The following is a 21,972-nucleotide window of genomic DNA, read 5'->3' on the forward strand; positions in this document are numbered from 1 at the left end:
CATTTTTCATCCATACAAGGAAAACTCAGGATCAATGCAGATGACATAGAACAGTCTAAGGTATCAGCCACACACCCTTCCGATTTCTGAACTGTTTACTCTTTCTACGGAATAGAGGGGAAAGGAGCCTCCAGTCAATTCGATTTCGGTATCTGGGTCTTCTCCAGCCAAGCCTCGGACAAACCGCAGCGCCGTCGGCAGCCGCCCTGGCAGGACCGCCGGCAGTGGGGCCAGGCGGCACAAGACGAGTGTGGTTGCCTAGGAGACGCCCCCATGGCGCCGCAGGGCTTACTGGGCTCTGTAGTCCCCCTCCGCCTCCCCTGGGCCAGCCGCGCGGGGAGGGACTACAACTCCCAGGAGGCGGCGCGCGGGGCCTGGGGGCGGGCCGGGCCGGGCAGGGGCCTTTTCCGGCCCGCAGCCACCGGGGTCTCGGCGTCTGAGGGTAGAAGATGGCGTCGCGGAGAGTCCGAGCGGGGCTGCGCCAGCTCAGGCCGCCGCCGCCGCCGCCGCTGCTGCTGCTGCTGCTCCTCCTCGGGCCCTGGTCGGCTGCGGGCCATGGCGGCAAGTACTCGCGGGAAAAGAATGAGCCCCAGCCGCTGTCGAAGCGCGAGCCCGGGGGGGAGTTCCGCATGGAGAAGCTGAGCCAGCTGTGGGAGAAGGCCCAGCGGGTGAGCGGGGGTCGGGCCGCCTCTGCCTCGGGGGTCCGCTGGGCAGGGGCTTCCTTTAATCCTGGGGACCGCGCAGCCCGGGGGTCCACGGGGCCGGGGTCTCTTGTAATCCTGGGATCCGCGGGACCCGGGTCTCCAACTTCGGGGTTCCGCGGGGCAGGGACCTCGAGCCTCTGATAGCCTCAGACCCGCCGGCAGTTGTAGATGTGGGGTACCCTTACCCACCTGCGTCAGGGAGGAGGGACCTGGCCCTGGGAGACAGGTGGAGACCGGGGAGGCCCTGGTGCCTGGGCAGAAATGCTGCCCGGTCAGTTTGAACTGTGCCTCTTTGCAGCTGAGGCCAGGACCCCACCCTGCAGGCAGGCCCAGGCTAGATCTCAGGTCCCTCGTCTTGCAGGTTTTCACCTTTTCGCACATTACATATCCCTGAGTGGAGAAAAAAGGAGACCAGGTGATGCCTAAGACACTTCCAAGGACAGAACCTTGGAGCAGGCCAGTGCGTGTTAGTTAGGGCGTGGGGGGGAGATGGGGAGGGGAGGGGAGGTGGGCTCAGGCGGGAACACCAGAAACTTAAGACTCTCCTGAGCTAAATCCCACCTTCCTCATTTCAGAGCTGAAGGTAACGAAGCCCAGAGGGCAAAGGGCACCCCCAAGGTCACTTAGCCGTTGAGGGCAGAATTAGGCCAACAATTTGCTAATTGGTGTGTGACCTGGACCAGCGGCCTTCTCATTAACATAACAACTCTTCCTTTGTCAGGCTTGGCTTGTTTTTAGTGAAATGGGTATTTGCAAACTGCCCCCAACCCTGAGGGCAGCAGTGTCTTCAGCTCTAAAATGAAGGGATCCATTAGATCCAGTCTTCCAGTTTTAAGCATTCCTGAGTCCTTTAGGAGAGTTAGATGTTTGCAAAGTAAGACTGAGTTTTGGAAAAGAGGAGAAACTGGCTGGGAAGAAAGGTGGAGGTGGGGCAAAGTCTGCAGGAGGGGCGCGGGAGGAGACTGCAGGGCTGTGAGGGGGCAGGATGGATGCCCACAGGCCCTTAAAGGAGCTTCTGGGTTCTGTGCTGTTCCCAGACCAGTGTCCTTGAGGATCCTGCAGGGGTGGGCCAGTTGTCAGAGGGGCCCTTTTGTGCGCGGAGTCTGCACAGGTGAGAGAGAGCACTGTGGGCTGGAGAGGCAGGGAGATGTACTGGGGGAGGGGGCTCTTGAGGGGCTGGGGCATTGCTGGATTTGGCAGCCAGGAATAGGAGTGAGGGCGGGGCACAGGGCCTGGGAGGAACCGGTTTACTGAACTGGGGGTCGTGCCTGGGAAATGCACTCTTGTGCCCATGAACCACACCCCCTCCTGCTTGCAGGGCTGTCCTGGTGAGTCCTGCCTTGTCTGCCCTGATGCGGCTTTATGTCTCTCAGCCTGGGCAGCCTCCTCACGCCTGGCTGCTCACCCACCCTGGGGCTGCACCTGCGTGACCCCCCACCCTCACCCCATGCTCAGTCCACTTCTGAGCTGGGTCACTCTCAGGTCACATCTGTCCGAGAGGGCCTGGCTGTTCTCCGGAGACCCCAGCCCTGTCCTGGCCTTGGACAGACAGTCCTTGGACTGGATGACCTTTCTGCTCTCCTCAGCCCTGAAATTCTGCAGTGGCACATGCAAGTCTTTTCTGCTGAACAAGATGTGCTGGGCCTCTGTGGTGGGGTTTGTGCCTAGTGGCATTTTCCGGGGCCCTCCCCACTTCCAGACGGCCTCGTGCAGGTAGGCAGACCTGGAATACAGGCTGGCTGGTCTTGGCTCTCAGGTGGCTCCTGGCCCAGGGTCTGCCCTCCTGCTGCGCAGAGCCGTCGTGCAGGAGGAAGGTGGTGCAAGGCACACCTGTGCCAGCGTTCTGGACCTTTTGATTTTGTTCTTTTCGCAGTTAGCTCTCTGAAAACATTGTTTGTTTATTTCCTAAGTAGAAAGTGGTCTCCTAGTCTAGGTAGCTAGTGTGTTACAGTGTCACAGGACACAGGGACGGAAAGGAGGCTGGTGAAGGCATTTGCCTTCCCCTCTCTGTCCAGCCCACCTTCTCTGGGCTGGGGGGTGCGAATCCCCCCTTGATACGTAGGTGCCATGGATGGGGGGCCTCCCCTCCCATAAGACCAGACCAGGGACCTCCTGGTGTTGCTTCATCACAGCTCAGCATCTTAAACCTTGACCTCCTGTGAAATCATGCAGTTCCTCTTTGATCCTAGCCTCTTGTGTCATCTTCCAGCATGTTGCAAGGCTCCTGAGCAGGGAGGGGCCGGGGGCTATTCACGGAGCCCTAGGGTTGGGTGATGCCATGGGAAGATGTCTGGAGGGGTGCATCTGTGGGCGGCACCCACCGTCACATGGGGGTGGTCTGGTAGGTGTCTCTGTTCCCAGGGTGGCTGTGTGTGGTGTCACAGGGGTGCCGCTCCAGTGCTCAGGACGCAGTTCCTACACTGACCTCAGCGCTGAAGCCAGTCTCCAAGGTGGGAGGTCCAGGGGGAGAGCATGCGGCTGGTTTCCCTTCCCTGTCATCTGCCCCAGCCCCCATCCTCTGCTCCAGGGCAGACTGCGGAGGGACACTCCCATCCCCACAGCATCTTCAGTAGGGAAGGGCCGTGTTCTGTCCTTGGAGCTCCCTCACCTATGTGGGCCACTCTGCAAATAAGGTGGCTCTCAGGTCTTCGCCCAGGGACAGGCCCATGTCAATGCTGGGCCACCGCCAGGCCTCTGCTCAGAGTGCGCAGCTATGGCTGGAGGCTGAGGCTTGGGTGGACACCAGTGCCCAGTGACTTTTTGGTTTTGGTGTTTATCTTTTTTTTTTTTTGAGGTCTGAACCTCCAAAAGGCTGTACCTGTGTGTGAATTTGGAGATAAGTGTATATTTGTGGAACCATCACCATCATCTGTGCTGTAAGCAGAGCCGTCGCCTCCAGGGTGCCCTCGCGCCCCCTCGCGTATTATTTGCAGGTGTGGTAAGAGCAGCTGACACGTGACCGACTCTCTTAGCAAGTGTGTAAATGCACAGCTTAGTAACCACCAGTGGTGGATGGTACTGCGGACTCGGGCCCGGCACTGGCACTCCATCTCAGTCCTTACACGTGTCGCGTGGCTGGAACTGCGTCCTCTGACCAGCCCCTCCTGTCCGCCCCCCGCACCCTGGCACCCAGCTCCACCTGTGCGTCCCCGAGCTTGGTTGGTTCGATTCCCCGTGTGAGCGGCACCACGTTGCAGTGTTTGCTCTGACGTGTCCAGCTCGTTTCTCTCTGCGTGATGTCTTTTACCTTCACTCGTGTTGCCACAGATGGCAAGACTTCTTCCTTTTTGAGGCTGAGTAATATTCCGTTGTCTGTCTACAGCACGGTTTCTTTATCCGTGTGTCTCGCTGGACATTCAGGTTGTTCCCCTGTCGTGGCTGTCGTTAGTAGCACTGCAGTGAACAGGGGGACGCAGATCTTTCTTCAAGATCCCGAATCCAGTTCCTTGGGAGAGTGGATAACCCGGGGTGGGGTCGCCAGCTCGCGCAGTAGTTCTGTTCTTAATTTCTGGGGAACCTCTGTACTGTTCCCACAGTGGCTGCGCCAATTTGCGTTCCTGCCAACAGTGCGTGAGGGCTTCCCTTCTTACCCTCGCCAGCGATTGCCGTCTTCTGTCTGTTGTTTATAATAACCTTCTTAACACATGTGAGGGGACGTCTCGTTGTGGTTGGATTTGCATTTCCCTGATAATTCGAGGTGTTGAGCAGCTTTTCATGTACCTGTGGGCCATTTACATGTTATATTTAGAGAAATATTCAAGTTCTTTGCACCCTTTTTTTTTTTAACTCAGGTGATTCCATTCAACATAGTCCTGGAAGTTCTAGCCAGAACAGCTAGGCAAGAAGAAGTGAAAGTCATCCAGCTCAGAAAGGAAGAGAGAGAATTATCTGTTTGCAGATGGCATGGTCTTATATGCAGAAAGCCCTAAAGATTCCACAGAATAACTTGGATCTAATCAACAAGTTCACTATGGTTACAGGAGACAGAGTCAGTATACAAGCGCCAGTTGCCTTTCTATACGCCAGCATCAAACTGTCTGAAAAGGACAGTGAGAAGTCAGTCCCATTTACAGTAGGATCAAAAGGCATAAAGTGCCCAGTGACGTTTAGCTACGTGTTCTGGGCCAGCTTCCTAACCTTCCTGGGCCTCGGTTGGTCCGAGCAGCCTGCAGGGTGGTTGTGAAAGTTTCAGAGACAGAAGAGAGAGTGCCAAGGTGGTGAGGTCCCCTGGCAGGAGGGCGCCTGAGATGTAGACCCGTGTCCACCCCGCAGGCCGAGGGCCTCTGTCTCTGTGAGCCGCGTGCTTCCTGCACAGCTGCTGTTGTGGAGTCAGGATTTACTTTCTTTCATGTTTGACAGAGTCTGCTTTGCGTTTGGTTTCTATTAACTGGTTTTGTTCGTGTGAGGAATGAATGTTTAGCTCAAAGTTAAAGGGATTGGAGGAGTCAGGAGAGCAGGCACCAGGTGTTTGCACGTGGCCTCCTTGCCCGGACCCCATGGCTGTGTCTCAGGGGCGCTGCTGCCCCCGTGGGCGTCTCCAGCCCCGGGCCTGCAGGCCTCCATGCGCCCCAGGAAGGTTGGCACCAGAGGGCAGCTGTCTTTGTGTGATGCGTTGGGAGGGTTAGACCTGCCGGGCTCTCAGACCCGGGAGGTAGTGACTCTCAGGGGGCGTGACAGTCACACTGGTGGGCACCAGAGTCTGCCAGCCATGGAGCCCCTGCCCTGACGTCAGCGCCTCGATTCCCTCAGAGCCCTGGGGAGTCGGACAGACAGGAAAATCGGGGTGAGTGGGGACCACGGGCTGTGGTTTGTCCAGCAGCCTGAGATCCCCAGATCTGTCCCCCCGGGATGGAGCTTGCTGGCAGTTGGAGGACACAGGTCCTCCCCCACAGCCCCAGAGAGGGCCACCTTGGGCTGTTGTGCTGCCACACAGGCCACAGAGAGCGGAGCCGGGAGCCTGTCCCTCCACCTTCACTGTCCCCCGCTGCGCCTCCCGCTGCGAGCAGGCCCCTGGTGGTGACACTGAGCGCCTGTGCCCTCGGCATCCCGGGTGGGCTGCAGGCCTCCCTTCGGGCAGCGCAGCGTCACTCAGTAGGAGCCGAGTAACGGAGCAGCCAGCATCTGTGTGCACGGAGTCAGAAACGGGGATAAGCCTGTCACCAATGGAGATGCAGTAAACGTGGACTGAAGGGTGAAACCCTTAGCGCTCTTCTTCCTGCTAGAGGGCCCCTCCCTCTGCCTTTCCCACCATCCTGCCTCCCTGTGCCTCATCGGCCCACCCCTGGGAATGCAGGTCAGAGGAGGCTGCCACCTCCAGAGCTGGGGAGCCAGCTGGGCTGGCGGGGCCAGGTAGGCCTGCCCTGGGCGGCGATTAAGAAGCCTGGGGCACCCGGGCGCAGTCGTGTGGACTGCGGGAAGCAAGCTCGGGGGAGAAGAGGGGACGGGAGACCGCAGTGAGCACAGGCCTCAGGAGAAGGCCCCAGGCAAGGGCCCACCCCCAGGGGAGCCAGCAGAGGAGATGGAGAACCCGGGCCCTGCTGTCACCTGTGCCGTCTGGCTCGTGCTGGGGGACTTTCCCTGATAGGTTCCAGGCTCGTGGCGGGTGGGCCCCAGGTTTTTCTGGCATCTCCCGAAAGGCCCTGCAGAGCTGGGAGAGCCCAAGGTCTGCCAGGTGCCCATTAGGGACACTGGGGACACTGGCAGTTCTCGTCCTCTTGGGCAGGAACCCTTTACAGAGGTTCTCGGCTACCACAGTGGCCGTCCCCAAGGGTTCGTTCTCATGACCCTTTTAACCTGAAAAGCCTGGTGCCCACTGTTCTCCCGAACCTGTGCGGTCGATAAGGGGCCGCTTTGTCCTGGGCAGTGTTCGGGGGTGAGGACTGAGCTCCAGCCGCCCAGGAGAGCCTGCAGGGCCCGTGGGGTCAGGTGCTGGGAAGTGACATCTGAGCTGGGGCCTTGTGACCAGCAGGTACAGTGGTCTGGAGACAGGTGGAATGTGCAGCATGTTTGCTCCCCCGGCCTGGCCTGAGCCAACAAGTGTCAGCAGGAAAGGCCAGAGCCAGAGTCTGGGCCTCTTCTCGGTCTCCCTGGGTTCTGTGCTCACTTCCACGGGGTGACGATGCTTCACAAGGCGGTGACAGTGGCCCAGAGCCTTGCGGCCACAGAGCACAGGTCAGCCCTGGTTCCCAGCCTCGACCCGGTCTCAGGGGAGAGAAGCACTCAGAGCGTCTTTACTGGGAATGGGCCCTCCCTCGGGGCGCTTATCCCGGCAGCCTTCTCTGTCCTCTCGCTGGGGCATGGTGGCCCACGCCACTGAGGCTGCCTGGCCACCTCCAAGCCCCGGTCCCACACTCCCAGGGCAGCAGCTCCCTCAGCAGCCTTGGTCACGTGTGAGCCCCGTCTGGGCTGATGTGGCCGAGAGAGGCCGGGTGAGGGAGGCCCAGCGTGGCTGGGCCGGAGGCTGTGAGCGGCGGGGGGCACCCTGGGCGGGGTGCTGTGAGGAGGAGGGGCTGCTGGGCCCTCCTCAAGCCACAGAGGGGACTTGGGAGAGACCAGCTCCAGGACAAGCTGTGATGCAGGTCGACTGGGCATCCTGGCTCCTCCGTTCCTCGGCTGTTTCCTGAGAATGCCAGTCCTCGGAGAGGGTGACTGGTCTGAGGTCAAGTAGGTTCAGGACACCGGGCTCATGGAGCTGCTAGCTTCCTCTGCTGCAGGACTTGTCAGAGCCTCTGATGTGCTGGTGTCACAGAGCGCTGAGGTGTGCACGTCCTGGGTCACACAGATCTTGGCAAGCCTGCTTTACAAAGAGGAACCCAAGTTTTGTGAAGGACATGGCTTGCTTCCCCCAGCGCACCCAGCCAGGCAGGTCTGAGCTGGGGCTCACGAGGAAGGGGCATTCTGACCCGCGGTTCTGGCGCAGGGACACTTGGTGTGGCTTTAGACATCAGCCATTAAACCTTGAGAACACAAAGCAGTGGTTCTGACAGACGGCGTCCCCCAGCCTTCCCTCAGCACCACCCACCCCGTCAGAGCTGGAGTCGCGTCAGGGATGGAGTGACGTGTGCATGTCTGGTGGCCTCGCTGGACCCCAGCGCCCTGCACTGCCGTGGGGTGGAGGGGCTGGGGAAGCCCCCGCACGGCCCGCGCGCAGCGGGTAAGTGGGGCACTGAGTCCTGCCACACAGGGTCAGGCTCCCTGGTCTGAAGGCTCTGGAGTTTGTTTAGAGCCCAGGGTGCGCTTCAGAGGCTGGGACGGGACGCAGGTGTCCCTGCTCCCCACGGGGTCGACGAGAGGTGAGGCCGGCAGGGCTGAAGCTGTGGTGATGTGTCTGCACCAGACCTCCCGGGCTCGGGGCTCACGTTGACGTTGCTCGGCCCGCGCAGTCCAGTTCACGGGGGCCGCCGACCGGGGCGGCTGGGGGCCCGGCTGCCCCGCAGCCTCCGCTCAGGGCCCTCTCCTTGCGTAGCGTCAGTTTCCTCCCCGCACCTTCCCGCCCTGACCTGGAGCCCTTTCTCCCAAGGCTCTAGCGCCCGGGGGGCTGTCCTCCGCCCTGCTGCTCACACGCACACTGGGTCCAGCCAAGCCCGGAGTGGACGAGTCCCCCAGGACAGCCAAGCTGTCTGAAGTCCAGTCCGGTGCCCTTGCCCACTGTCCCGTCTACCAGGGGAGCCCCGCACTCAGCCCCGCATTCTGTCTTGTGTCCTGTGTCACTCGGCCATTCCCTCAGGGGTGCGGGCACCTGTCACATTAGCTCGTTGGTTTTTAAAGCTGCAGGTTTAATGGAACTTACACAGCCTTCCGTGTCATTTTGGCTGACAAAGGTGGTGCGAGCCCTGAAGCTGTGAGGTGGCTGAGCCTGGAACAGAGTCTGTCAGGAGCTAGAGGTCCCTTCTCAGTCCCGCAGCCCGTGGCCAGTGCAGCCCCGTGTCCCTCGGTCGGCCAGCTCCTGGCTCAGGAACTGCTCCACGGGGGAAGGGCTTCCCAGCCAGTGTCCCGAAGGAGCCATGGCTGTGTTTTTTGGTTTTTGTTTTAATCGGACATTTTCCATAAATTCAATCTGCTCTCTGATAGTTGCACTGTCTTTTATCCTAGTTATGTAATACGAGGAAAAAGTATTGGTTTCCTGACCAAGCCCTGCATTCGTGCTCCCGCGTCCCCCCACCCCGTTTCCCCAGGTGTCCGCAAGGTGTCCTCAGGGTCCAGGCTGGGAAGCTGAAGCATCCCGTTACAGGAGCCAGCTTTCCACTGGCGCCCGCACGCTTGGGCTCCCCAGGGACTTGGGGTCTGGCAAGGCCAGAGAGCGGGCTCGGGACGCAGAGGCCAGTGGTCTCCACACTGTGGGCAGAGGTCTCCGAGGCTCTCGTGCAGGGACACATGAGGGAGTTTGACCATCCAGGACCCTGGCTCCTCTCCGAGGCCCATTTCTTGCAGGCCATGTCGTTGGTCACCACGCAGCAGGTGTTCAGATGGTCTCTGTTCTTGTCCCACAGCTGGGCCTTACTCCTGTGAAACTGTCTGAGCTACATGCTGACCTGAAGATACAAGAGCGGGACGAATTCAAGTGGAAGAAGCTGAAGGCTGAGGGCTTGGATGAAGATGGGGAGAAGGAGGCAAAGCTTATCCGCAGTCTCAACGGTACCTCTCTGTCTTTCACCAAGGGAAGCGGGCTCCTAGCTCAGCCCCACATCTCGTTCTGTCTCTGGTTTGTGGGCAGGACGAGAGGTAGCCCCTCCTCGTGAGCCCGTCCTCGGCAGAGTGGCCCTCGGCTGTAGGCAGGCGCAGCCGCCGGGCTGTCCTCTGAGGGCTCTCGGCCAGCGAGCGCGAGGGCCAGGGCGAGGGTGTCCGGCCGCGTTAACGCGCAAGCAGCCAAAGGCCCAGAGCTGCCTGGTCCAGGGAGGCAGCCAGGGGTGGCCAGGTGCCTACGGTCACGTGGAAGAGAAAGTAGGGGTGTCCCGGGTCCTAGTCCACCCAGTGAAGAGCAGAGCCCTCGCCGAACCAAGCCTGGTGCTGCTCCGCACGGGGTGCGAGCAGTCGGGCCCAGAGTCCACCCACCGTCTCAGGCTCCCTGTGCACTCCAGGTGGCCTGGGGCTGTGAGATGGAGGCGCACGGGGGGCACAGAGAGATAGCCAGTGGTCAGCTCCCTCCCGGTGACACCTTCACCTGGACTCTCACTGCCAGACCCTTTCCTCCTGGGAGCAGCTTCCAGCCCAGACAGTGTCCAGGTTCCTGTCACAGGTCTTGTGGGTGACGGTGGTTCCTTTGTGGGTGCCTGGGTGACCTCAGTCAGCCTGGAAGGAGCTGGAGTGCTGAGGCAGGCCCTCTGAGTGTCCGTTCTGCGGGACTGTTCACCGAGTGGCTGGCCGTCTTCTGGATGTGGTCCACAGGACCCCGTCTGCCATCCCCTTGGTGCCCTCCCCCGCCCCACGCCATTTCCAAGGCAGATGCCGCGTAGTACAGCATCCAGACCAGGACCCGAGCGTGACCAGGCCTGTCCTGTGTGCTAACGGTGCTCGCCCTGGTGTGCCCCCACACTGGAGGGACAAACTCCGCAGGATCTGCCTAGTTCTGGCCGAGGTCTTGCCGGCACACTCAGCACACCCAGTTGAGTCCTGAGCAGACGGGTCCTGCCCTTTCTGCTCTGCAGCCTCACACCCCGGGCTGGGCCGCCCCATAGAGTGCACTCCAGGGCTGCAGCCTTTCCTGGAAACAGGAGGCTGGGCTTGGGGCTGCTGAGTGCACCCCAAGATTCGTGTGCCTTGCCTTGCCTGCTGGTTCTGCCTTCTGCTGGCTGCAGGCACTGGCTCGAGGACGTGGACAGCCCAGTGCTTCTCCCCGCCAGGCTCAGGGCCACTGGGGTCATTCCGGGTGGGTTGGGGTTGCCAAGCCTGGGGCTCCTTTCTGCACTAGTGATGCGAGGCCGGGACTCTGGCCAGGATGACCACTGCATGGGCCTCGAAGGCAGTGCCAGGCCCCAGCTCTCTGGGCCGGGACATCCAGTAGCCTTTTTTCCAGATAGTTTTAGGGTATAAGTTACACGTGGTAAGATGCTGGTCTCAGTCCCAGGGTGTGATGGATTTTGTGATCTCCCCTGAAGGCCCTGCCCCAGGCAGCATCCATCACTCAGGGAGGGCGGGGGGGGCTTCTGCAGTTTAGGACGAGGACCACGGTTTACGTTTAGGGAAAGCACAGATTGGACGCTAAGAACATACACACTTCACAGCTCATTCCATTGGTCTAAGCATCCGGGAAAGTGAGTTCCGAGGTGCAGGCAGTGTAGGCAGAGAAGTGAAACCCCAGAAGCCAAGATTAGGCCGGGCAGGGCCGTGGGGCCCCAGGGCGAGGAGCTGGGTGTGGAGGCTGCACAGGTGGGCCGCAGGCGCTAATTGCGTCCACCACCTATTGGGGTAAAGTCCAGAGAAGGGACTGGAGGTCAAGGGTCAGAGGGGCCACTGCTTAGATGAGGACCCCAGGGATGGCAGGGATGGGGTGCAGGGGGAAGGGAAGCCCTGTGCCCAGTTCCTGGGGAAGACAGGATGGGGAGCTTGGGAGAGGCCCGGGGTGCGGCCGTGGAGGGGACAGTGGGTCGTATCTGCCATCTGGAGGACCCGCATCCCTTCAGATCAGGGGGATGGGTCAGACCCACTCCCAACTAAGGAGGCAGGTAGGGCATGGGAGGAAGCACTGGGAAGGCAGGACCATCCCGGGCAGGACCCCCGTCCCAGGGTAGGCCCAGGAACCCTGCCCCGGTGGCTGAGCTGTTCTCCAGTCTCCTGCCGGCCCCCTGCCCCGCGCTGTGCTGGTGACGACGGGGTCTGAGACGCAGGCCCCCTTCTGATGCAGAGGCTGTGGGCGGGCGCCGGGTCCTGAGTGTGCCTGAGAAGTGACACCCAGTCGCCACCCCGTCGGCTGGCCAGTAGGCCGGAGCTGCTGTCCTTTCCGGCTGCTGCTGGTGCCTTTTCACTGAAAGCACCAACAGGGGTTTCACCTTTAGAAAGTATTTTCCTTCAAATACAAATATGTTTTGGGTTGTGGAAAAGCTGCCCCGGCCCCCGCCCCGTCCACTCAGTGAACTGCCGCCCTCTTGCTCACTGGAGTTGGCCCCCCGACAGAAACAGGCTGCAGGTTTCGGTTTTGAACACCTGGGAAGCGCTGGTCTGTAGAGACGGTCCGGTGGGTGACAGCCCCATCCCGGCCGAACCGCACAGGCTCCACTGCGGTCGGGGTGGAGGGGCCGGGCTGGTGTGTGTTGGGGGTGTCCCCGAGCCCCGGACGCGTCGGTAGAGCGGCAGCCCCAGGTTTGTTCACGCTCCTTCCACCAGGTCCCGAGTGGCCGGGAAAGCCGGGGGCGGAGGCCGGTGCCGAAGTCAGCAGGGCGCTGTGGCCCCCGGGCTGGGGCGCCGCTGCTAGTGACCGCCTCCCGCTCTCTCCTAGTCATCCTGGCCAAGTACGGTCTGGACGGGAGGAAGGATGCCCGGGCTGTGAGCAGCAACTTCCTCAGCCACGACGCCCAGGACGACAGCCTGGAGGACCCTCGGCTGGAGAAGCTGTGGCACAAGGTACCAAGGGCACCGTCCGCCACCCCGGGAATGTGCGCCCTCATGCTAACCCCTGCCCTGTCGTCTGGCCCGGTGTGGGGTGTCCCACTGGGACTTGGTCTCTTCGTGAGGCTGTACCCATTTCTCCGGGGTCGTGTGTTTCCTGTTCAGAACACTCGCTGCTCTCATCCGGGGTTCCTGTGTGGCCGTCAGAGCTTCCTGTGTTAGGGGCGTGTGGATGACCTGTGGTTAGAAACGGGCTCGTGGTGTAACCAGCGGCTCTTTTCTCTTTGTGCCTGGACAGTTGACCCTTGAACGTACGGGGCTTAGGGGTGCTGACCCTCCACGCGGTTGAAAATTTGAGTGTGACTTAGTCTGCCCTCTGTGTCCATGGTTCTGCACCTGCAGATTCAGCCACTTGCCGAGCATGTGCACTGCCTTGTTCTTTGAAAATATCCTCACACAAGCGCATGGATGCACGCGGTTCAAACCCATGTTGCAGGGTCATCTGTAATTTAGTTTGATCCCACGGGCAGGTTCCATGACTCAGAAAGGCGTGGTCGCCTGGTTGGGGGTGCCGGCCAGGTGGGGATTCAGGCTTCATTCTCCTTTGCCCACCAGCTCCTGTCCAGGACGTGCTGTCTGGACCACACTGAGTGGGGGCAAGAACTGGGGTTCTCCCTCCCCTGGACGTGGACGGTGAGCATGGCCGACCGGGGTGTTCACCCGAGGCCACTGTGCTTTCAGGCGAAGACCTCTGGGAAGTTCTCCAGCGAAAATCTGGACAGGCTGTGGCGGGAGTTCCAGCATTACCAGGACAAAGTCCATGAGTACAACGTCCTGCTGGAGACCCTGAGCGGGACAGAAGGTGTGTGAGGCCCCGGGCCCCCGTGTGGGCAGCCCTGGCTCCAGAATGTTCCAGAATGGAGCTGGCCACTGCCCTGTGAGATCTAGACAAGGCTCCATGGAGCTGCCGTCCCAGGCCCAGGCTCTCATGCGTGGGTGCCCTGCTTCCGGTTCCCACAGAAGTTCACGAAAACGTCGTCAGTCCTGCCGACATGACCCGCGTCAAGGAGGAGGTGCTGCAGAGCAGACACGCCGAGCTGAAGGACAAGCTGCGGGACGTGAGCCAGGGCTTCGAGCGCCTGCGGAAAGTCAGCCACCAGGGCTACGGCGCCCAGGCCGGTGAGCTCGCGGCCGTCCCCCACGTGCCCTCTCCCCTGCTCCTGCAGGCGCACCTGGTGGGGGAACGGGGCCACCTCGAGGGCCACTCTGGGAAGCCATTGAGCTACTGCGGAGCAACGACTCCGAGGCCCCGGCCATGCAGAGAAGCAGGGGGCACTTCTGACCTCCACCCAGCCCCTTCCAGGGCTGCGTCCAGCCTGCTGCTCGGTTTCTCCTGCTAGTCTGAGTCCTTCCAGCAATGCCCTGCGGCCCTGGGCAGCAGGAGGGGGTCCCCCGAGGGAGGAGGTGGAGCAGCTGGTGAGATCAGTGCTGGGCAGGCAGCCAGGGCCACTTGTGCCCAGCCTCCTCCAGAAGGTGGGTGAGAGGCCGGCACCCTCACCGCGTCGGCTTGTGAGCACTGGCCGAGGGTAAGGGGTCCCTTCCATCTGGTTTGCTTCACTTCAGAGCTAGCGGGATGGGCAGTGGCCTGAGCCTTAGCCTGGAACTGCAGGTGGGGGCACCCACAATCTTGACTCCCACAACCCCTTCCCCCTCGTACCCCCCAGCTCCCCCCCCCCCCGCTCACTTGTGGGACTCCTGCACCCTAGGGCGCAGCGGATTGACCGAGGGGCAGGTGGGGGCATCACCAAGGCCCCATTCCGCTGGGTCCCGTACACTGCAGACTGAATGCATGTGGGGAGTACCCGGTCTGCTTCCAGAAGAAACCAAATACACACCTGCACATCAACACTGTGTGTGCACACACAGTCACGCACATGTACGCTTAGACACACATGCTCTGTGCACTCGGGCGCGTGTGGCCCTGGGTGTCCCCGGTGCCGTGTGTGTCACTGACCTGCCTGTGCTCTGCAGAGTTCGAGGAGCCACGGGTGATGGACCTCTGGGACCTGGCCAGGGCGGCCAACTTCTCTGAGAAGGAGCTGGAGTCCTTCCGGGTAAGGAGGCGCCAGGCGATGGCATCTCAGTGACAGTATTTGGCAGCCTCTCCTGGTGAACTTTCTGGGGACGTGGCGGAGGGTTTCTTCCTCAGTCCTCGCAGATCAGTGTTTTCCCAGGGGCTTTCCCCTTGACCCCTGCGTCCCTCCACTGTCCTGGTTGGTGGCCCATGTGGGACAAAGCTGGCCTCCAGTGAGTGGACAGTGTGGGGTGCAGGATTTTATGGAACAAGCAGGTGGACAAGGATTTGGAAGAGGAACCGTTAGGACCCTGCAGGGGGCCCCGGGGCTGGGCCTGGAGGAAGGAAGGGTCTTGGGGCACCTGGGCATCGCTTTCCCGTGGGTCCTGTTGTGACAGAGGCAGCACAGGTCAGCATGTCGGGGATCGGGGGAGTGGGCTCCGCATGGGGCCTGTGGAGTTGAAGCCCCTTGAGTTGTTCAGGAGGCAACTGGTGTGGGCCTGCAGGTGCCCGGGGCAGGGAGCGGGGCGGTCTTAGGGGGAGGGTAGGAGGCCCTGGAGGCCCAGCAGGGGTCTCTGGAGTGGTGTGCCCATGGTTGCCAGGGAGTTGGCGGGAGGGTGGGAGGGAGCTGCCCTGTGTGGCCGCTGGGAGCAGGGAGGGACCTGAGGAGGGTGTCAGCTCCGTGAGACACGTTAGGTCAGCCAGCATGTGTCCAGGGTAGGTCCCAAGTGGGCATCCATCCTGAGCCCTCACAGAGTTCAGGCCATTCAGAGGGCCCACACTGTGGGCTCGCGGGCCTGGGCAGAACACGGAGCCCCACACTGAGGCCCAGGGCAGTGACAGCCCACCTCAAGGCTGCAGTGGGATTGGAGGTGGGATGTGTCACCCAGGAGCGCGGGGCGGGCAGGAGGGCAGTCATGTTGTCCCTTCTGCTCCTGACGGACAGGAGGCTGTAGGGTGGAAGGGGGCGGGGGGGCAGTGCGCAGGGGGCTGGGTAAAACTCAAGCCCACGTTTCAGGCTGGAAACGGGGTCCAGGCTAGAGAGAACCAGATACCTGGCAGGTGCCGTTCACAGAGGTGTGGGTTCAGAGGTCGTCGGGGGCGGGCTGGGTCTCTGACAGGGAAGCACCGCTCGCGGTTCCCACGCGTGCTGCTCCCCGAGTGCGTGGCGGCCGGGGCAGCAGAGCCCGCTGCCCCCGCTCGGCCCCCGGAGCTGTCCCCGGCGGGCCGCACGTTGAGCTGGGATGGTGTGGGGGGCTGCTGCTGTCCTGTGCTGAGCCCTGTTCCCCAGTGGGACCAAGCGTGTAGTCTGCCCTCGGTGTTCTGAAACAGACGTCAAATTTGATCAGGGACCCTGAAATGGGAGTTAGAGCATGTCGGGGGACATTCAGTTGTTTCACTGTTTTTCTAGGAAGAACTTAAGCACTTTGAAGCCAAGATTGAAAAGCACAACCACTATCAGAAGCAGCTGGAAATTTCCCATCAGAAGCTGAAGCACGTGGAGAGCTTCGGTGACCCGGAGCACATCAGCCAGAACAAGGAGAGGTACGCCCTGCTGGAGGAGAAGACCAAGCAGCTGGGCTACAAGGTGCGTGCGCGCCGGCCGGCCTCCCAGGGGGCGGGCCTGCCACGGTTTCGTCCTCGCCAGGCTGCCGGCCCCTAGCCCCCTGACCCCGTGTGTGCGCCTGGCCACTCCTCCCTGAGCCTTGGTTCCTTTCTGCAGACGGAAGGCGATCGTCCCAGCGTCATGGATCTTGGTGGGGGCTTCAGGCATACAGCCACACACCTGCTTCCACAAGGGGGCTGCACAGCCCTGAAGGGGGTTGGGGCTAGGCCATCACTCTGGGGCACTGGGGAACAGGGGCTCCCCACCCCCCACCCCCAGCCACCTCTGGGCCTGTTCAGGGCCAGGACACCTGTCTGCACTCGTGCTCTCAGCTGGGTGACCAGGCAAGAGGTGTGGGCAGTGGGGGCAGGCTGGCCTGGAGCGGGGCTCTTCCAGCCACACAACTGGCATCCTGGCCCTGGAATGTGCAGCCAGGCACTGGTTCTGAGTGTCCTTAGCTCCTGCCAGCTGCCTGAGGTGCCTTTGGAGCCTCCGTAGGGCATGCAGGTGGCAGTGGTTTCCCAAGAACTCAGTCTAGGGCTCGTGGACACCACACCTGGTTCCATAGGAAGCAGGGACCATCTCAGGGCAGCAACAGTTGGCCCAAGCGGGGTCACTCCTCGTGCATGGCTCAGCAGGGCTCATGTCTGCCCCAGATGGGGACGTCAGCTCCACTGTGGGGTGACGCTGGCACCCCAGGCAATGCACAGAGGTGTAGGACAGCCTAGACTGGAGCACCCCTCACAGGGGAGGTTGGGGGCGCCTGACCTGGCAGGGCTGTGGGAAATAGCCACTGCCTACCCTACCACAGTCATTCGTGGTGAACCCACGAATCGGGGCAAGTTCCAGGCATTAAGGCGTGAGGGGGCCCATCTGCGGATGGGCCTCTGGTTGAGATTCAGTGAGGACAGGAGGCAGCAGGCAGTGTGGACACTGGTACCAGCACAGGACGCTGCTGCAAGTGCACAGGGAGCTCTGAAAACAGGAGCTGGGCTGCACTACAGGGGCGCACTTCTTACGCAAGACTTAATCAAACTTTTAAACTAAAAGAAGGTAGAAGTAGCAAGAAGGACGGGTGTGTGGATCTGCTCCTGCACTTGGCAGAGGGGAGTGGAGAGAAGCCAGGTAACCCGTGTTGAGACATGCAATCTAAAACTGACACCACGATACAAGAATCTGCAGGGGAAATCGCTGTGACAGGCAAGGATGCGGGTGGGCAGGTGCGCTGGCTTCCCTGACCAAGGAAGAAGACACGTCGGTTAAGAAGTGCGTGTGAGAAGCTCAGATGGCTTAAGTCTTCCACGTAAGACAAGACGCCAGAACCCTCCCAGAAGAGCGCGCAGGCAGAGCGTCCCTGACGCGAGCCCCAGCAGCGCTCTCCCGGGCCGGGCTGCCCGGGCGGCAGGCGGGAAAGCGAAACTAAGCAAGTGGGGCCTGAACTGAATTTACAAGCTTTTGCAGAACAAAGGACACCATAAAAAAAGACAAGACAAGACAACCTACAGAATGGGAGAAAATATTTGTAAATGATGTGACTGACAAGGGAGCTAATCATCAGAGAAATGCAAATCAAAACTACAATGAGGTGTCACCTCACACTGGTCAGAGTGGCCATCATGAGAAAGGCCACAAATGATAAATGCTGGAGAGGCTGTGGAGAAAAGGGAGCCCTCCTGCACTGCTGGTGGGAATGCAGTTTGGTGCAGCCACTGCGGAAAACATGGAGATTCCTCAAAACACTAAAAACAGACTTACCACATGACCCAGCTGTCCCACTCCTGGGTACATATCTGGAGGGACCTCTAATGCGACAAGACACGCGCATCCCACTGTTCACAGCAGCACTGTTCACGATAGTCGGCGTGGAAGCACAAAGTGTCCATTAGCAGAGGGCTGGATGAAGAAGCTCTGGTACATTTATATGATGGAGTACTATTCAGCCACAAAAAAGAATAAAATAACGCCATTTGCAGCAGCATGGATGGACCTGAGATTATCATACTAAATGAGCTAAGCCAGAAAGAGAAAGAAAAACACCATATGGTATCACTTACATGCGGAATCTAATTTTTAAAAAGGACACAAATGAACTTATTTACAAAACAGAGATAGACTCACATAGAAAACAAACTTACAGTTACCAGAGAGGAAAGAGTGAGGAGGAATGAATTAGGATTTGGGATTAGCAGATACAAACGTCTCTATGTAAAACAGACAGCGAAGTCCTGCAGTACAGCATGGGGAACTCCTCATGACGGCCTGTACTGAACAGGAACGTGTATGCATGTAACTGACTCACTGCCGTGCAGCAGAAACACAACATTGTAAACCGACTAGACTCCAATTAGAAAAGTGTGTGTGGAAGGGACTGGCGCTCCATGAGGAGTGAGGTGGCGGGGGGGCAGCCCCGGGGAGGCTCTGGCTGAGAGCACCCCGGCTTCCCGCCCAGCCTGTGCTCCTGGGTGCGGCCAGCAGGGCTCCAGGAGGGCTCGGGGAAGGCCTCAGGCAGAGCGGGAGCCGCAGGCAAGTTGGCGTCTTTTGCTGCTTTTGAAATGACACAGGCACGGTAGTCAGCCCACCACGGCAGAAGGGCCCCTGCAGCCCATGTAGGGGACATCCCCAGAGTGCGAAGCTCTGGTGACTGGACGGGACCATGCTGCTGGCTTCCCTGAGGGATGCCTGCTACGTTAAGACCACTTCCCTGAGATCGGGAAACAGCCGACCCGGCTCGTGCACAGAAATAAACACAGAACTAGGCACTGGAGACAGGAACGTGTTCCAAACAAACGAGATAAAACCCCAGAAGGACGCGGCAGAGGCGGGGTGGGCAGCCTGCCTGCTGTGGAGGTCGAGCTGGCGTCACAGCGATGCTCAGTGAGCTCAGGGCAGGGGTGGGCGGTCAGTGAGGAGTGCACCGGCTGGAAGATGCATGCGGACACCAGCAGCAGAAGGACACAGTGACTGAACTGCAGGACGTGCTGCAAGGAGTCAGCAGTGCGCTAGGGGACACAGGAGCGGAAGCGAGGCGTGGCACTCACTCAGGCTGAACAGAAAAGGGAGACTGCTCGTGAGGACAGTTTGAGGGACCTGGGGCAGCGTCAGGCCACTAACCTTCAAGGTGTAAGGGTCCCAGAAGGACGACGAGAGGAGCTATTTACCCAAAGAAGTAAGAGTTGAAAAGAGACCCAGGCCCGGGCAGCACAGAGCCCCACACGACGAACCCACAGCGGCCCATGCAGGGCACGCTGCAGCTACAGGGGCAGGAGTCAGAGACACAGAATCCTACAAACAGCAAGAGAAAGGCAGCGCGTTACATACCAGGGAGTCCCCGTGAGGCTGTCAGCTACTTCTCAGCAGAGAGCTCTGCAGGCTGGGGTGGGGAAGGCGGTCAGAGCCATGAAAGGAAGCCGCCTACGACCACGAACACTGCCCTGGCGAGGCCCCGGTGGGCGTGCCAGGGACGGGCGGGCTGTCGCAGGGAAGCAGATGGACAGGAAGCGCTTCTGGCCTCCCAGGACATGATAGAGGGAGCCGTCTGTGCACGTGGAAAAGAGAACACCACAACTGAAAATACGAGAATCACAAAAGGAAAAACCTCACTGGGGAGGCAGGCACTCGGTGACGGTAGAGAGTGTTCACCTACCAACTAGGAGGAGCGCTGAAAGCCAGCAGTGGCAGGCGCTCAGCTTTTGGCTCGGAGGAGGCCAAGGTGCAGCTTCCTTCGGTCGTCCCAGATCCGGGTTCGTCTGACACCAGCCCCCTCCACCGTGCCGCCTAAGTTCAACCCTAGCAAGAGCAAAGTCGTGTACCTGAGGTGCACCAGTGGGGAAGTCGGTGCCACATCCACCTTGGCCACCAAGATCAGTCCCCCTGGATCTGCCTCCAAAACAGACTGTGTGATGACATCACCAAGGCAATTGGTGATTGAAAGGGTCTGAGGATTCCAGTGAAACTTACCATTCAAAACAGACCCAGATTGAGGTGGTGCCTTCTGCTGCCGCCCTGATCATCAGAGCCCTCAAAGAGCCCCCGAGACACAGAAGGAAGCAGAGAAGCACGAGGCACGATGGAAACATCACTTCCGATGGGATTGTCAACAGTGCCCGACACACGAAAAAAGAGCAGGAATCCATAACAGGGAAGACAGTCACCAAAGCACAAGGGAAGAGAGCCAAGAACAGAACGAGCTACAAACCCACCAGGAAACAACTAACAGCGGCAGTAGGTGTGCGCGTGTCAGTAACCGGACGTACGCGGACTGAGGGCTGCAGCCGAAGGACACAGACTGGCGGAGCGACCGCAGCAACAAGGCCACACGCACGCCACCTGCAGGAGACTCGCTGCAGACCTGGAGACATGGCGCAGGGTGGGGAAAGGTGTTCCACGCAACTGAAGTCAAAACCAGGGCAGCAGTACTCATACCAGACAAAATAGACTTCAAAACAAAGACTAACAAGAGACAAGGCTGGACATTGCCTAACGGGATCAACCCAGGAGGAGATAGAGCAGCTGTCAGCGTGAGCACACCCAACCTAGGAGCAAGTAAACGCGCATAGAAGGAGGCAGTGACCCAAGAACAGCGCAGGACCCCAGCCCCCCACTTACAGTGACGGACAGACCCCCAGGCAGAAAGTCCTCGAGGCACATTGACCAGATGAATGAACGTTCTAGATGTTCATAGGACATTCCATCCAAAAGCAGAATGCACATTCAAGGGCATGGAACGTTCGCTGGGAGAGGCCACATGCTAGGCCACAGAGCAAGCCTTGGTAAATTTAGGAAAATTGAAGTCATATCAAGTGTCTTTTCCAATCGTAACACTATGAGGCTGGAAATAACTTCAAGGAAAAAAAACAAACGTGGAGGCTAAACAGTTTACTACCAAACAATCAATGGATCACCAAAGAAATGAAAAATCAAAAAGTGCCTGGAGACAAAAACAAGACCACTTTCCCAAATCCAGGGACGCAGCAGAAGCAGCTCAGAGAAGGGAGTCTGTCATGATGCAGGCCCACCTCAGGAAACGCAAGTCTTGAATAAACAATCTAACCTTTCACTTAAAGGAACCAGCGAAAGAAAGGCAGACAAACCCAAAGTTAGTAGAAGGAAAGAAATCGTAAAGATCAGAGCAGAAATAAATGAAACCAAGACTGAAAAAATAGAAAAGATCAACGAAACTGAGAGCTGATCCTTCAGAAAGGTGCACGGAATCAACGCGCCCTCAGCCAGTCTCGTCAGGAGGGACCCAGAGCTCAAGTCCGCAGAGTCCGGGGTGGAAGGAGGGCGTGGGGGGCGGGAAGGCCTCCTCCGCCTGTGTCCACAGTGTTCTTCGGAGGCTGTTTCTGGTTCGTGAGCTGCTTCTGAGATTTACTCACAACAGGGTCTGTGTGGGAGGGGGATGGGAGAGTGAGCTAACCGGGCTCGGGAGTTCACTGCTGGGCCAGCGTCTCAGGCCGAGGTGAGCGGGTCTCCTGACTGCTTTGCCTGTGTCTTCTCTGCAGGTGAAGAAGCACCTGCAGGACCTGTCCAGCCGGGTCTCCAGAGCGCGCCACAACGAGCTCTGAGCCCCGGGAGCCTGGCCGCAGGACTCCTGAAGACAGCCAGCAGGGGACGGGGCCACAAGGGTCCCGAGCGAGAAGAGGAGCTGCGTGACCCCCCACCTCCCCCTGGCCGGCACGGCCCCGCCCACAACACCGCTGGCAGTCACCTCTGTCAGGAACGCCGATTTCCAGCTGCCCATGCTGCAGGGTCACAGTTTGCATCAAAATCTTATCAGTCTGCTGCTGGAAATACTGTGTACAGAAGTCCTCAGAAATACACTGCAGTGTTTAAGCCCCGAGCTTGTTGGTGTCACTGGTTCCGGTTTCGCTGTCTGCTGGGCTGGTGACTTCAGTCACAGGTGTGGGCGCCCGAGGCCCCTCTTCCGCCGCCCCCTCCCCCAGCTTCTCTGTGGCACGAGACGGAGGAAGGGGCCATGGACTTGGCTCAGCCTCCCTGGTCAGGCGGCGGCGAAGGCAGGGTGGGGACGCGGCGTCGTGGCCTCCGAG

The 21,972-nt window shown here is 59.9% G+C and overlaps 1 protein-coding gene across 2 annotated transcripts; it reads left to right on the forward strand.

The window, feature by feature from the left end:
* Positions 1-411: 411 nt before the first annotated feature.
* LRPAP1 (LDL receptor related protein associated protein 1) lies at positions 412-21,764 on the forward strand. 2 transcript variants are annotated; one of them, XM_064488517.1, is made up of 8 exons: positions 412-668; positions 9,194-9,338; positions 12,136-12,260; positions 12,861-13,107; positions 13,266-13,424; positions 14,277-14,359; positions 15,731-15,907; positions 21,427-21,764. In XM_064488517.1, the coding sequence occupies exons 1-8, from the start codon at positions 450-452 to the stop codon at positions 21,487-21,489; spliced, it is 1,218 nt and encodes a 405-aa protein (XP_064344587.1). In that variant the 5' UTR covers positions 412-449; the 3' UTR covers positions 21,490-21,764. The 2 variants fall into 2 exon arrangements, with proteins under 2 accessions (XP_064344587.1, XP_010995900.3); XM_010997598.3 differs by having other exon boundaries at positions 414-668; positions 12,987-13,107.
* Positions 21,765-21,972: the final 208 nt, after the last annotated feature.

Source organism: Camelus dromedarius, chromosome 1 (genome assembly GCF_036321535.1).
Source record: "Camelus dromedarius isolate mCamDro1 chromosome 1, mCamDro1.pat, whole genome shotgun sequence".
NCBI lineage: Eukaryota > Metazoa > Chordata > Mammalia > Artiodactyla > Camelidae > Camelus > Camelus dromedarius.

Excerpts from the sequence above, each read along its gene's own strand:
- LRPAP1 (XM_064488517.1), top strand. The coding sequence starts at position 450 with ATGGCGTCGCGGAGAGTCCGAGCGGGGCTGCGCCAGCTCAGGCCGCCG. Across the intron at positions 9,339-12,135 it reads GCTTATCCGCAGTCTCAACG|TCATCCTGGCCAAGTACGGT; the intron begins GTACCTCTCTGT and ends GCTCTCTCCTAG. Across the intron at positions 13,108-13,265 it reads GACCCTGAGCGGGACAGAAG|AAGTTCACGAAAACGTCGTC; the intron begins GTGTGTGAGGCC and ends CGGTTCCCACAG.